Here is a 15,848-nt window from a genome sequence, read left to right as displayed (position 1 = left end):
CGGGGGTGGGGGGATGTCAATTTATTGCAGCTAGTATAAGGTGATAAATCGACTGCTGAGCTCTCTCACTGACTCTGGTACTCCATCAGAATGGGAAGCATAGATAGCGCCAACGGAAGAACATCTGCCATTGACTCACTGCGGTGAAGGCACTAGGGTAAGTAGATATAAGTACATCAACTTCATCTACTGTATGTGAATAATGTAGCTGAAGCTGCATAACTTAGACCGGGGTGGGGAACCTCAGGCCTGGGGGCTGGATACAGCCCTCGGCTTGCCTGTATCTGGCCCCCGAGGCTCAGGGCCCCGCCCGCCCCCCCCAGCACTGGGGAGGACACGCTGGTGCACCAGCCCCCCTGCTGCACCCCTGGAGGCCAAAGCGCACAATCTACTAGGCTCGTTCCTGCCCTAGGCTCTGGTGTGTGAGGGGAATGTCTTTTTCCTTCTCAGTTGGAGGCCATAGTGAAGGATTTCCCTCCCCCCCCCCGCCTGCCCCCGTTTCCCACTTGTGTGTAGTCCAACTGATTTTTCTGTGGGTCAGTGGCCCCTGACTCAAAAAAGGTTCCCTGCCCCCACTTAGACTGATGTCCCACAGTAGTGCTGATTACTCCTAAAAGGCAGTGGTACTAAGGTATTATTTAAGAGGGAAAATAAGTAAGGCCCATGATTTTGGAAATCTGTTTCTTTTAACAAAACAACCTTATGCCTCAGCTACGCTTCATACAGTGTTATCTGTGTTTTATCAGCACTTCACAGGTTAGGACTCAGGAGCCAAAGTACCATACTCAAGACTCCCTAAATGCATTTGTCATGTTGAAGCAGTTTGCCAAAAGAAAAGCAATTAATTGACTTGACTTGTATATAAAGGATTAGCTCTTTCTCTTGGTTTCTTATTTGTCAGTCTCATATAGGATATAACCAATGTTCCCTATAATCTTTTCAATCTATGTGCAGATTTTTTTCATTCATATGCAGAATAAATTCTTTATGTGCCCTGAGCTATGTGCCAATGTGCACCACCAGGACATAAACAAACCCAGTTGTGGGCACTCACCCAATCATCGGGTGGCACTGGAATCTCTGCTGAGCAGCCACACAAGCCCACAGCTTACAGGGAACACAGGATCTAATTTAGCTTAGTCAGCACACAATAAAATTAAGACTTGACCAATGAAATTGTTGAGTCCTATCTCAAGCTTTGTAACTGCCCCTATCTTTCCCAACATATTTAGAGGAAAGGTTGGCTTTTCATTTTATCACTGCACAGCAATGGTTAGAAAACCGTTATGGTCTTGTGCTAAATCAAAGGCCGATCTATTTCAAAGCTAAGGACAAGTTGTACTCATACAGCAGAACAGAAATTTAAAAATACCTTACAGTTTTTATGATTAAGTTAGAAGTGGTGAAGAGTGCTGCTTCTTGTAGCATCATGGTTGTTATATTCTCTGGGGCTGACAAACAGAAAGCTTCCTTCTCCTTAGAGGAAATGGAAACTGTTGTATTTTGGAACAAAATAACCTGTGGTCATAACCCAGCTAATTCATAGAGTGTAAGGCTAGAAGGGACCCCTGATTATCTAGGATCTCTTCTATACTATAGGCCATAGATCTTTCCCAAAGTAATTGTTGTTTGAACTAGAGCATGTATTTTAAAATCACCAGTTATAGGGAAACAACTAACTATTGGAACAACTTTGTGGTAATGAAGAAACTATGGCTTATTTAGTGTCTGAAATTGTCTAGCTTCAATTGCTAGTCACTGGATCTTGTAATACTTTTGCCTGCTAAACCAGTCCATTCAATAGTCATCTTGAACTGTTGACACCAAAACTGGATGCAGTATTCTAGGGACAGTAATGTTAGTGAGAAGTACAGGAGGTAATATAGCAACCGTATTCCTTCCACACTTGCCCAGTTTCTACCTCCAAAGATTGCAATAGCTCTTTTGGCCATAGCATCACATAGAGAGTTCATGTTCAGCTGACTGAAGAAATCTATGAGGGCGGTGATGGTGGATAGAGTACGCCATCCTGAATGGAGTTCATTCTTAGTTCCTAGATGTATCCATTTACACTCTATTTTGACTCCTTCTCACCATCCCAGCTAGCTAGGGAGTCAAGGGGGGCGAGGGGGGAAAAGAGAAGGGAAAGGGGGAGGGGGAAGGCAGGAGTTGCTATTAAGGATAGCAATGTGTAACCATTTAAACAGTTAACTGATAAGCCGCAGCTTATCTATTTCCATTACAGTTACACACCAGCTGCCTGGGAGCAGCCGGCTCCTAGAAAGCCAAATATAAAAAGTTATACAGCAGTGCCCACAGCACACATAACCATGTAACTACTAGGATTTTTAGCAGATGAACTTACCTTTTTAAACAATTTTTACATCCCTAGTTGCTATATCACAAAACATGCTCCCGTGTAGTCAACTAGAAAAAGTGAGGTGTAATTCTGACATTACACAAAAGTTTTGTATAGACTAGAGTTTAAGGATGCGATAATATGGTAGTTAGAAAGTTAGCCAACACAGAAGAGTCTAGTGTAGAGAAGGCATCCTGTCTTTAAACACATGCTTAACTCAGTGAGTTACTTTAACTTTTTAAACATGTGCGAAACAGAATATTTGGTCTACTACACTCTGCTTTTAACATATGCAGTCCAGTCAAGGTCCAATCCTGCAGTCCTTAGTCAGTGAAAAAACTCTCTGAAGTCAATTATGGGAATTTTTCTTAAGGAAAGGATGCAGAAACGTATCCTAAATGAGGATTTCATGTGTCAGATTCAGCTTCTCCCTGTACAATTTTATAGTTGAACAAAATAATAGTCTGTTAAATCCAGAACAATATAAGTTGGAGCTAAAGGACAGTCACCAATCTGAATATGTTCCAAGATGACAATTTTGGATCTCAGCAAGAGCAAAGCTGTATGAGTGTTGATTAAAATTAGTGCCCTGTGAAATCACATCCAAAGTTGTTATTCCTTCCCTTCCCTCTCCAATTTGCAGTAAATTACATATCACTAAGGCTAATCAGTGAGGCAGTTCAGTGTCCTAAGATTATAGATCTTTGTTATTCTAGAAGTTGGTGACAAAGCAGCACACCAAGTTCAGAGGAAGTCATTATTTAATCCCTAGATAACAACTAAGGGTATATCTACACAGCAACGTTATTTCGAAATATCATAGTCCGTGTCTACACAGCAGACAGTTATTTCGAAATACTGTCAAGCTGGAGAACTTCTTATTTCGACTCCTGTAACTCTCATTGTAGGAGGAATAAAGGAAGTCAGAGGAAGAGTGCTCTATATTGAAATAAGTGCTGTATAGATGCTCCCAATTTCAAAATAAGCTATTTCTAAATAAACTACACAATTGATGTAGCTCAGTTTGCATAGCTTATTCTGAGTTAAGCCCTGTTGTGTAGACTTACCCTAAGAGACCTAACAAAATGGAAATAAATGTCTAAATGTGAAAATGACCAGCAAGAGTGTGTTATTATGGCCAGAAAAAAAAGTTAATACATGCATAAAAAATGGTACCACCTTGCACAGGAATGGGCAATAAATTTATGGGGGCCACGCCAAGATTTTGGCAAGTCATCAAGGGCCACATTTCTACCAAGGGAGTTGGGGTCTGGGACAGAGGTTGGATGCAGAAGGGAGCTTGGGGTAGGAAACTGGGGTGCAGGAGGAGGTGTGGAATGAGAGGGAGTTTGGGTAAAGGAGGGGGTTATGATCTGGGGCAGAGGCTTGGGGTGCAGAGTTCAGGAGGAAGTATGGGTACAGGAGAGGATTCTGGCCTGAGGGAGAGGCTCTAGGAAGGGATGGAAGGGAATTGTGACCTTGGTGAAGGGGATACAGAGAGTTTGGGTGGTGGCCTTGGGCAGGTAATTGGAGTGTGTGCGCGCACCAGAGGCAGGTTCTGCCTGGGAGGCACTTACCTAAGCAGCTCCCAATCAGCAGCTCTGCAGGAACCTGAAGTTAGCTGTCACAAGCTGCTCCAGGAGGCTCTGCTCCGGCAGAATGATGGGGTGGGAGGAGGCTGCCCCTGCTGCCAGCAAAATCTCAGCTGCTATTGGTCAGAAACTGGCCAATGAGAGCTGAGCGATTTTGCTGAGGGGCGGGACAGTACAAAGCCTCCCTCCTTGTTCCCAAAATAGAGCCATTACATTAAAGCGGTTGCCGCTGCGCTATGCTTAAGATCCCAGCGAGGCAGCTATGGGCCAGCTCTGCTGGCTTGGTGAGCCGGATCTGGCCTGCTGGCAGCTTCTTACCCAAACCTGATCATGCACATTTATTCAAGGTAGTTTCTGTTGCCTTAATGACAATTTTTGCTACTTTCTCATTATGCTAGCCCTGCACATCCCATCCATCCATTTGGGAGAGCACATTTCACTCTATTCTGGCTAGATATTTGGTATGTAACTGACGACATTGTAAGACAATCAGTCAATGATAGACTCTCATAGATCTTCCAAATGAGAGCTCCATAGCTGGGAAAGTCCCAATCAAATCTAGGTCACGGACGGACGGACGCACACACACGTCCATCATTTGTTATCATACAATGGATGTCTTAAATTAGTTTTCTAAAGAGGCAGTCCTAATCTAACTCCATTAGATGAAGATTGGTCTGCCCTACCAGTAGGCAACAAATACAAAAATGTGCAGTTGTCAGTGGAAAATTGTAAATCTGGGGTTATAGACACTAAGTCACTGTAAATTCATGGTCTTGGAAGTCTCTATTAATCTGCATGTGCCAATTTTCCTTACTCTTACTCATGATATTTGCATATTTCCAAAAACAAAACAGGAAAAAAAAAACAAATGGAAATTTTGTATGTTTACTTGAACCGCTCAAAAGAATTCTCATGTTATGCTGATCAAGAAAAAAAAAAAGTTAAATTCGTAAAAAGGGAGAAAACATTCTCTCTCTCACACACACACACACACACACACACACACACAAGCAGCTCTAACAGAAAAAGCCCAACTACACATACCACACTCAGATGCTGCACATTAGTTTATCTTAAGGACATCCCTAAAGTACAAATTTAAAATGAGATTTTTGCTAGAAGTATAAAATAATGGTAAATTAGATAGAATTATACAATAGAATTCTCTGTATCCATAGGACTTCCTGAGTATCTGAAACCTTGGCTAAATGGGAGTTGCTGCTGGGTCAGCACACCCAAACCAGACACTTTGAAGACTGATGTCTTTTCCTCCAGTTAATCAAAAACAACTAGCTTCCACTGAGGCTGCTCATTCTACCAGTATATTAGTGCATCAAAGTTAAGATGCCATCGTAAAAGCTTGGTGAGCCCTAGAAGCTTTCCAAAACTCCTGGCAAGACAAAGCCCTGTAAAGGAGTTTTGTAGAATCAAGGTTCTACTATGTGCGCTAAAATAGGAGTTGACAACTTTTTCAAGCCAAAGAGCCAAACTACATCAAAATTCAGAACAAGTGGTCAACAAAGAGCTAGTATAAGAATGCCCATTTGTAGGATTGAAAATATACAACTTAATATTACTAATAATTGACATGATTATTAATAGCAGCATAAATGAAACATTGTACTCAAGGTCTTTATTTAATGGGACTTCTGCTGCATTTCCCTCCCCCCCCACACACACTTCTTAGAAGTTTATATCATAACTGATCAAATTCAGCTTCATCCATGCATTCAGGCTGTCAGTTGTGAGTGCAATTTACCTTTGATGGGATTCAAATGAGAGAAAGCCTGCTCACACACAGGTGGAGCCAAACATTCCAAGGAAGGCCATACTAACATTCTGCATGGTGTTGTATGTGACAGGAAGTTCTGATTCTGCAAACTTAGAAAGATTATCATTGTGCTCCATTTTCTTCTGTCAGACTATTTGTGCAGTTTTGCCAATTCTGCACGTTGTCAAGCAAGGCATTCCAAAACAGACTTCAGCTTGATTAATTTTTCCACCCAGATATCTGACTCCTTGAAATCTATTTTCATTTGCAAATTGCTGACAGATGCCTGGAATGGACTGTCGAATCCAGTTCATTGGACACTTTGTGGACAAATCATAAACTTAAACAGAACACTGTTGTTTGCAAGTCAACAAAACAAGACTAGAATGCCATCAGGAGATCAGAAATAAACCCGGCAAGCTCCTGCAAATCACAGCAGTTATTTGGACTCTCTCTTTCTGATACGAATCATGAAACTTTTCTAATCTTCCAAAATGTGCCACTCAATATCTTTCATAAATACAGTCATTTTGACTGAAAATCGAAACACTGCCTGCTGCAGGGTCAGGACTGTATTTCCTTACCCTTGTAGCTTAAGGTTTCTCTCAGTCAAATAACTGGTAATATTGATGAGATAGTAAAACTTGAGCAACCAGTCAAAAAGTCTAAAAGCCTGACGTGTTTGACAACCTTTATATCCAAAAATGACTTATTCTCATTAATGCAGATGTCAAAACAAGACAAAACTTTTCCATGAGATAATCAGCGAACATTGTGAATTAGTAGATCAGGGTATTTGGAATCTTCTTCCTTGAACAGTGACTGAAATTGATGGTAAATCAGGGCTTAGGTAAGAATTCAATTCACAGTGTGATTGACCAGTCCCATTACATTTCCAAGGTCAATTCCACAAGATTGCACACGAAGTGCCTCCTGATGTACAATGCAATGAAAGTTCAAACGTGGGCGGTTTAGCTTTTCTGACAAGATAAAAGAATCCCCTGTATGTGTTGCCCATGCTAGGTACACTGTCCATACACACAGACACAAGATTATCCAACCGTATTTCTCTCGTTTACAAAGTTCATTTTAGTTCTAGGAATGTCTTTGCCCCTTCTTTGATTTTTTTAATTGGTAATCTCAATCATTTCTTTGCGCACAGCACTTCCACAAACTTATCATCCCAGAATACACAACTGATTAACGTCACATGTCAGTTGTCTTGTCCAAAGCAAATGAAAAATAAGTAGCTGTACTCAAATTTTGCATTTGTTCCTTGTCAATTTGATGGGCCATTTTCACAGCTCTGTCATGAACGGTTTGTGTCAATGGTATGTCTTGAATATTCTGTAAGATTTTTGTCCTTGTGAAATTAATCAAAAGTTCAAGACCAATTTTTAGCATTCATCTCTTCACATAAACCCGTCAGTGAAAGGCGTCCCCAAATAACGCTGTATGAGTCTGCAAAACTTGCAGAGCTTCAGCTCCCACCTTTTTTGACCATGCCAAAAGGTTGTCATTTTTCACTGCAGCTCCTTGCAGGCTTTTTTCCGGGCTTCACCCTCAGGGTATTTTGTAGCAAATGCTGCTGGTTCTGTCATGAAATTCTTGGTTGGTTTGTTTACTGTCTCTCACTACAAATGAGAAAGTGTGGCGATCCAGACCTAACCACAAATGCATACAAGTCTGTATGCTCCTTTTGAAAATGTCAGTACTCATCATATCTTTCTCTTCTCCATTTTTACCATTAGGGGGTTTGAGTTCACCATCATGAATGATGATGGAAAGATTTCTTGACCAAATAAAAAGAGAATATGCATGGCCCCTAATGAGGGGGAGAGGATGGATGGTTGTTAAAATGAACAGTTAAAGGTGAAATAGACCAGAAAAACACCATCTCGACATGAGTAATTATGGTGTTTTTAAAATTTTGAATTAAAATGAAAAGTTAATTTTTAAAAGTTGCATATATTTTGGGTATGACAAAAGAGCCATATTTGGTTCCATACTGAGCCATATTTGGCTCTAGAGCTATAGGTTATAGACCTGTGTGCCAAAAAATTATTCTTCATTATTGCTAAACTTAATGTCCTACAATGTTTATTGTCTCATTCAGGTCCTCTCACCACCCCACGCGTGGGCTACAGCTAGCTGAATGGCTTGGCAGTACCCAGGAAAAGAGGATTAAATTAAAAAAAAAAAAAAAGACAGCATAATATACTATAAGAATAAAAACAGCTCTTACCTCTGTGGTTTGCGAATGTCCCAAAGTCCCACACCCTCTTTAGAGTTGGCAGTAGCCAGTAATCTGGGTTCTACTGGATTAAACATCACACTATGAAAGGCTGATGGATAGTTTGCCAAGCAGAAGGGCTCTAATGGGGGGGAAAAAATGCAGTTTTCAAACATACGAACACACACCACATATAACTGTTCTGTTGCAATGATTTTACAACTCACTATACTGTATTTTCAGATCACTATTTGGAAATAGAAACATTTCCCCGCAGATTCTGAAGCTAAACACAATCTAAACAATGTAAATGATATTTTAAAATCCTCCCACATGTCATGTATGCTCAATGTTGAAAAGAATCCCTTAGGAGAATTTTCCACATAGAATCCTACACAGAGAATTTTAACAGAACCATTTAAGGCCATAACACTGTACAGAGCCAAAATTTCAAATCTCATTAAGATGGAAGGCACAAGCTTATCAGATAAGAGAATTTTTAAGTCAGGGGCTTCTTCTTAAATTAGCAGTTCTCAAAAATTTCACAGTGCAAACCACATATTTACATAAAGGAATAAGATTTCCTTGAGACCTCCCTATTCACAGAAAGCAGATGTAGTAGTTGCTCACATAGAAAAAGTAACATTACTTAATTAAATTTAGCATCTAGAAACATGCAGGAAGAGTAAGAACCATGTGAGAAGCCATCTCTCCACAAATTACTAGCTCATATTCTGAACATCAGAAATTCTCTAAAGATCACAATTAGAGTTACCAGATGATTAAAAAAAACACCACACACACACACACACACACACACACCACGGATACATTTGATCTCAGATGGGGTGGGGGAGGGGGGATGAGGGGTGGAGGAAGAGACCAGCCAGGAGGGGAGCGGGGCTGGCCGGGGGAGACTGGGGGAAGGAACCGGCCGGCAGGAAGCAGGGCTAGCTGGGATGAGGGGAGCGGGGAGAGTGGGGCTGGCCAGGGAAACTGGCTGTTCTTGTGGAAAAACTTGCGGAGCATCTACACTGCACATGTGTTCTTGCGCAAGTACATTTACAGTAAAGTGTTGGAAAAGAGGGTTTCTTGTGCAAGAGTTATGCCTCTCCCCATGAGGAATAAGCCCTCTTGTGCAAGAAGGCAGTGTAGATGGGTAATGGGTTTCTTGAGCAAGAAACCCTTATGGATAAAATGGCCATCAGAGCTTTCTTGCGCAAGAGAGCATCCACACTGCCATGGATGTTCTAGTGCAAAAGCACATCTCTTGCGCAAAAGCACATGGTAGTGTGGACGCGCTCTTGCGCAAGTACTTTTACGCAAGAACTCCTGAGCAAAGCAGTTCTCGCGCAAAACGCCTGCAGTGTAGATGTAGCCCCAGTGTCTGTATACTACCTGCTACAAATGTGGCACCTAACCAATTTGGGACGTTTGAGAAGTGTAGTATTAAAAGAAACACAAGTCTCTGCCATCCAGTTTGAAGAGGAGCTACTCCACCATTATAAAATCACTGGAAATGGAAGAATAAGTTGCTTTAAACAGACTGACTTCTGGATTTCCCATTTGCAAGCAATCAAATATTTTAGAAAGCTATAAAGATTGGAGTTATTTTCAAGCCAGAGGGGTGGTTTGTTTTGCTTTTAAAAAAAAAAAAAAGAAGTTTCAAAACCTATTCATTAAAGCCTGGATATCAAACATTGATCACTAGGTTTGAGAATTATTGCTATATTTCATCCCAAATGATCAGATTATTCATAGTGTACTACCCAGTGGTTATCCATAACAGGCCTTTGGTGCTCACAAAATGGACTTGTTTTTTGGGAATACTTTTAACCATTCTGCAGCCCAACAGACGTCAATGGCTGCCATTGATGATATATGTAAGACACCTGCAGTTGAGCCAAGAGCCTCCTCTGAACAGCTAGTGTAACCTGTAGCCATAACCGGGAGAAAGGTGAACAGAATACAAAAGGAGCCTAGTCTAATTCACCAAGCACAGGACAGATACGGATCCAGTATTTTAATAGAGACTCCCTTGTAGCTTAGGCCAAATCTCAGCCTCCAACTTATTTCAATTTTACAGTCTGGGAATTGTTTCTATTTTATAGTGTTGTTCTGGTGATTCAAGTTTATGAAAAGCTATTACAAGTGCTACAGTTTATTAGGGTTGCCAGATACCTTCACAAAAAAATCCTGAACAGGCAGAGAAAAATTGGTTGAGGGACAAAAAAAAGAGAAGTCACTGCGCCTTTAAATTACCATGCTCCTCGCTCCCTCCGCCCTCGCATGCCGCCAGCCTTACACCCAAGAAAAATGGAAAAAAACAGACATGCTGGTTTTTTTTCTTACCAGACATAAGGCCAAAATATCGAACTGTCCGGGCAAAAACCGGACACCTGGCAACCCAATTTGGCCGCTGTGGGCAGACAGGACACTGGCCTAGACCCAGTCTGACCATTCTTATACCCATCTCCTCAGTCAAAGGCCAGGCTAGCGCACAGCTCCTAACACGGGGACAGTAGCTCGGGCTCCCAGGCGAGATTGGTGGGAGGCACATTTGAGAGGGATTCCCTGGGACAAGGGATGGGCCGTGAGCCAGAGACTCTCTTGCGCTGCAGGACAATCACTCCCCTAGGTTCCAGATACATGTGTTTGATCAGGCATTTGTGGCCCAAACTACAGACCCAGCCAAACGACTGGACTCACCCCCCCCCCACTACCTTCCTGCTGGGCGAAGCAAACCAGGACCTGGCCGGGCCGCTCCTGGATCTCACTCACTCCCTTCCCCCCCAGATCGCTTCACACAGGAATTTCTTCCACGGGCTCTTGGGGAGCCCTGGGCCCCCCAGTCCACCTCCACCCGCACCAGGAAGGGCACGGCGCCTCCCTGGCCATGGCCGGCGAGTTCCAAGCAGCTGGGCTGGTCACAGTCTTGCAGAGCCAATTTCACTTTCATTTCAGGAAAGTCTCCTTCCCCCTCCCCGAGTTTCTTTTCCCTTTGTAACTCGGTGCAGGGCTGTGGGGAGGGCGGGAGACAGAGCAAGGGAGCCCCGCCCCCAAGGAAGCCAAATCTCCCTCTGCTTCTGCTCTCACATCCATCCCCTGGCAGGCAAGCCCCATCTTTTTCAGCCGTTGCACCTTTAAATTGCCACGCTCCTCGCTCCCCCTACTCTCGCAGATGCCGCTGGCCTTTCGTCTGAGGAAGACAGAAAATACCAGACATTTTACATGTCTAGTATTCCGTTTTTTTTTTTTTTTTTTTTTTTTTTAAACTGGACGGAAGGCCAAAATACCAAACTGTCTGGGTGAAAACCGGTCACCTGGCAATCCTACTGGGGAGGTGCACACAACCCTCTAGTGACTGCAGGCCTAACAGCTTCTAAAGCATATGATCTAGAGAACGGTCCTTAAGTGTCTTTTTTTTTTTAAATCTGGTGACAGCTAAGCACAGTCCACAATTTAAGCTGCAGGCCTAAATTTCTCCCTCCCATTTTTCTAGAGTATCTGTTATATTTGGAGCACTCTGGCCAAGACTATCCTGTGCTTAGTAGAACAATCAGGATTATGTTGAGGAAGAGAAGAGGGGCAAACATTTGTTTTGCAAGCCCATCCAAAAGCATTAAGGCTGGCTCTAGTCCAGACAGTTTGAAAAGCAGACTAAATGGTGAAGCTGATCCTTTCAGTTTACATCATCAAATCTGGTCCCTGCTGGCACTTACATGCTGTATCATTAAAACAGCAGCCCTCACTAAGACACACAGACCCCATTCACAGAATGGAGATACTGGAACAGTGTCAGACTACTAAATTTAAAACAAAACAAAAAAAACCCTGTCATTTGGCAAATATACACTTGGACAAATTACTATAACTAACCACTGGAGTTTCACCTGCATTAAAGGCAAACTACTGTACTTCAACAGGTATTTTTTCTCCTAATTTACAGAAAACAGATTATACCATCCAAATTAAATCTTTATTCATTTAAATCGACTAATTTGGTTATTGTTCTCTTCTGCTTTATTTCCACACTTGCAGCTCTTACACATAGCAATATGAAAAGGTTTGTTCCTTTCATGAGAAGTTTAATACCATCCCTTCTAAAGCACGAGGAAATAGGTTTTTAAAGGGAAAAAGGTATGCAAAAGATTGGGGTGGGGGGAGGAAGGGGGAAGAAGAATTCAACTCAACTCTATGGCTGTTGGCTAAAACAGAATATTTAATAGCAGCTTATATGTGATGGTATTTTAAAGGAGTTTTCCAGACATTAAGCATTTTGACACTGCATACATTTATTAGCAGGCATAGTGCTCACTACCATAGGTAGTCCCATTGAAGTCAGGTGAGATTCCTTATAGTGGTGAGCACTACATCTTGTAGCAAATGATTGCAGGCTCAGGACTTAAATATGTATGGAGGCTCCTGTTCACCATGGCTACGTCTACACTGGCACCCTTTTCCGAGAATGCTTAAAACGGAACAGTTTTCTGTTATAAGTATTTCTGGAAAAAGCGCGTCTACATTGGCAGGATGCTTTTCCGGAAAAGCACTTTTTCCGGAAAAGTGTCCGTGGCCAATGTAGACGCGCTTTTCCGGAAAAAAGCCCCGGTAGTCATTTTCGCGATCAGGGCTTTTTTGCAGAAAAGACTACTGTGCTGTCTACACTGGCCCTTTTCTGGAATAGTTTTTCCGGAAAAGGACTTTTGCCCAAACGGGAGCAGCATAGTTTTTCCCAGAAAAACACTGACAATTTTACAGTCGATCGTCATTGCTTTTCCGGAAAAGCAAGCGGCCAGTGTAGACAGCTGGCAAGTTATTCCGGAAAAACAGCTGCTTTTCCGGAATAAGTGGCCCAGTGTAGACACAGCCCATTTGTTTCTATTTTAACCACTAGAAAACATGCAGACTTTATACTGATACCCAATAACCTCTGAACAAAAGACCATTCTTATCAATCAGTCTCTTAAGAGATGGGCCCAGAATGGTCTCAAATGATTCCAGTGCAATCATGCTCCAGGTTGGTTAAAAGGCCATCTCTTAAATGAGTGTCAGTGACAGGTACAGCTGAAGTTTAATGGTTTAATTGCAAGCACATGCAGGTACAAATGATTTCAAAAGCCTTTGTTAAAACTGAGCTGAGCCACATGCTAAATACAATTTCATCTCTTAACACTTATTGTCAGCAACAGGTAGTTTTCCCAGTTCAAACAAGACTTAACAGTCTGAGAGGTTGCCTTCACTTACCTTGAGAACGATGCTCAGAAGATTGATCTTCAGAGTTTTGATTTGGCAGGTCTAGCAAGGACCCACTAAATCAACTGCTGATGGCACCACTGTCAACCCCAGTACTCCACAGGGTTGCAAGGTGTCCGTTGACCTCTCACAGTGGGGCACCACAAACTGTCAACTTCAGGTACGTCAACACCAGCTACAAGAATCGTGTAGCTGGAGTTAAGTATTTTAGGTCGACTTTCTTGCATAATGTAGACCTGGCTTAACTGCTCAGAAACAGATATTAAATGAGGATGGGTTTTGTTTGGTTGGTTAGTTAGTTTACCTACCTGTTTAGTTAGGGATTAAGAGGTACACTCAATATAATGTATTTTAATAAGCCTAATTGTATGCTTACCCAATAGTGGAACTGTTAGAGATACACTATCAAGTAGTTTAGTTCCAAAATTGAAGATTAAAATAAATAGTTTTACAAAACCCCAAATGCAGTAGAAGTGTTTTAATCAAACTTCACTACTTTTTGCAGGTCCTCTAAGGGAGAGGAAACGCAGTTTGAAAACTGAATCAAGCCTAGATCAAAATGTTAGACATCTTCACTAAACCAAGCTGTATAGAGCACTCAGCATATATACCACAGAATATTTTTACATTTATGTGGGGTTCAAAAAAGGTTGTGGATTTTAATTTGAGCATGGTTTATAGCTCAGTGGTTTGAGCATGGGCCTGCTATAAACCTAGGATTGTGAGTTCAATCCTTGAGAGGGCCATTTAGGGATCTGGGGAAAATTTGTCAGGGATGATACCTGGTCCTGCTGTGAAGGCAGGGGGACTGGACTTGATGGCCTTTCAAGGTCCCTTCCAGTTCTACAAGATATATATGGAGATACTACCTATATTTTTGTTTAGCAAAGATTTAAAAGCAAGAACCCCTATTAAAAGTACTATGTTAAGGCACTTATATATACACATATACATATAAAAAGCAAAATTTCCCAGGCAAGTACTTGTTCTATCACATTAAATTGAATATAGGAAAGAACCTGAACACAAAATAAGCACACATACACAGAAAACACCTTTTCAAAGAAGAAACTGTAAATAAAGAAGCAGAACATTTTATGAGTCAAATTAATGACTCAGTAATCTCAAAAGGAAATTTTTTAGTTCAAGTTGCATACAGAAACTGCATTTAGTATAGGTAATTTTGATGGTCTCTCTTATCTAGTGCAACAACTCAATTTAATCTAGAACCCGAGAATGCAGGCCAGAGGGGTTTGCCTGCAACCCTGATAGTCACTGGCAGCTGCATTAACTCCAGAAGTGGGGGGCACTGATATTTTAGTGGGCAGGATCACTAGCAGATTAACTAGTTCAGTGTATTCCCTCTGGAACCAAATTACTTTTGTATCTGCCCCAAAGTTTCAGTGGTTACACAGATACATACTGGGTAGCAGTTGGCTCCATGGGAACCAGTGCCAGCTCCTGTCTGCCCTCCTCCCCATGCTGCTGCCTCTGAAACAGAGGCAGCAGTGGGGAAGGAAGGGAGACAGCTCCTGGGGAGACAGTGCATGCTAGGAACCTGAATATAACAATGAATGTTAACTAAAACTCAGGCTCATCCATTAACCATCTACATGGTTACACTTTCACATCCCTACTTTATGCTAAAATAAGTTATATTAGAGGGCAATAAGAGGAAATTGATGTGAAATCAGGGAGGAGACAAAGGAAATAATTACTGCAGTGGCCGGTAGAACATTCTGAATTAAATTTCCAGACAAACAAACTATTTTAAAATGGAGTTAAGGATGAGAATATAAAATGGTCATTTAGAGTGATATACCACAGGATATTGTAATTATCTCCCAAATGATCTTTATATCACTGAGAAATTCATATTTAAATGAAATTTAAAGAGAACTAACATTGCCAATTTCCTATCTGCAGAAAACATTCTTCCCTGCCCCATTCTTTCCTACCCCCTGCCTTCCTCTGTTGCTTGCTTTCCCCCACCCTCACTCACTCATTTTCAAAAGGCTGGGGTGGGGTAAGCTGTGGGTGTGGCCTCTGAGTGAGGCCAGAAATAAGGGAGAGGGCTCCAAACGAAGGTGGTGGGTTGGGGTATGGAAGGGTGAGGGGGCTCTGGACAGGGGTAAAGGAGTTAGGGTTTAGGTTCCAAGGAGTTTGGGTGCAGGAAGTGGTGTAGGCTCCAGGCAGTGCTTTCCTCACTCACCTCCCGGGAAACGATTACAAGCCCTGAGGCTCCTAGAAGCAGGGTCAGCCAGGGAAGCTCCAAGCACTGCCACTGAGTGCCAGCTCCACCCTCCCACTAGCTGGGAATCATGGCCAATGGGAGCTGTAGGGGCAGAGCCAACACTCAGAAGCAACATGTGCAGCCTCCCTGGCTACGTCTGCCACAGGGACATGTTACCACTTCTTGTGACGTGCTGGAGGTGAACGCTGCCCAGCACCCACACTCTGAACTCCCTCCCACACCCAGCCTGTCTGGGACCAGCCGCACTTTTAACAGCCCAGACAGTGGTGCTGACCAGACCCACCAGGGTCCCTTTTTGACTGGGCATTGTGCTTTAAAACAGAATGCCTGGCAACCCTAGGAACACGTTAAGATATGGAAGCACAGTTTGGGCACCTACA

General features: G+C 42.4%; 1 protein-coding gene across 1 annotated transcript in view; it reads right to left on the bottom strand.

Moving 5' to 3' along the window:
• The window catches only part of DCAF5 (DDB1 and CUL4 associated factor 5), an 88,231-nt gene that overhangs the window by 50,279 nt on the left and 22,104 nt on the right, over positions 1-15,848 (bottom strand). Inside the window, exon 5 of the mRNA XM_075927343.2 lies at positions 7,971-8,100. Coding sequence (XP_075783458.2) covers positions 7,971-8,100 — 130 coding nt within the window. The remainder of the gene's footprint in view (positions 1-7,970; positions 8,101-15,848) is intronic.

Source organism: Pelodiscus sinensis, chromosome 5 (genome assembly GCF_052426305.1).
Source record: "Pelodiscus sinensis isolate ZL-2025 chromosome 5, ASM5242630v1, whole genome shotgun sequence".
NCBI lineage: Eukaryota > Metazoa > Chordata > Testudines > Trionychidae > Pelodiscus > Pelodiscus sinensis.
This window is presented reverse-complemented; position numbering and strand designations above follow the sequence as displayed.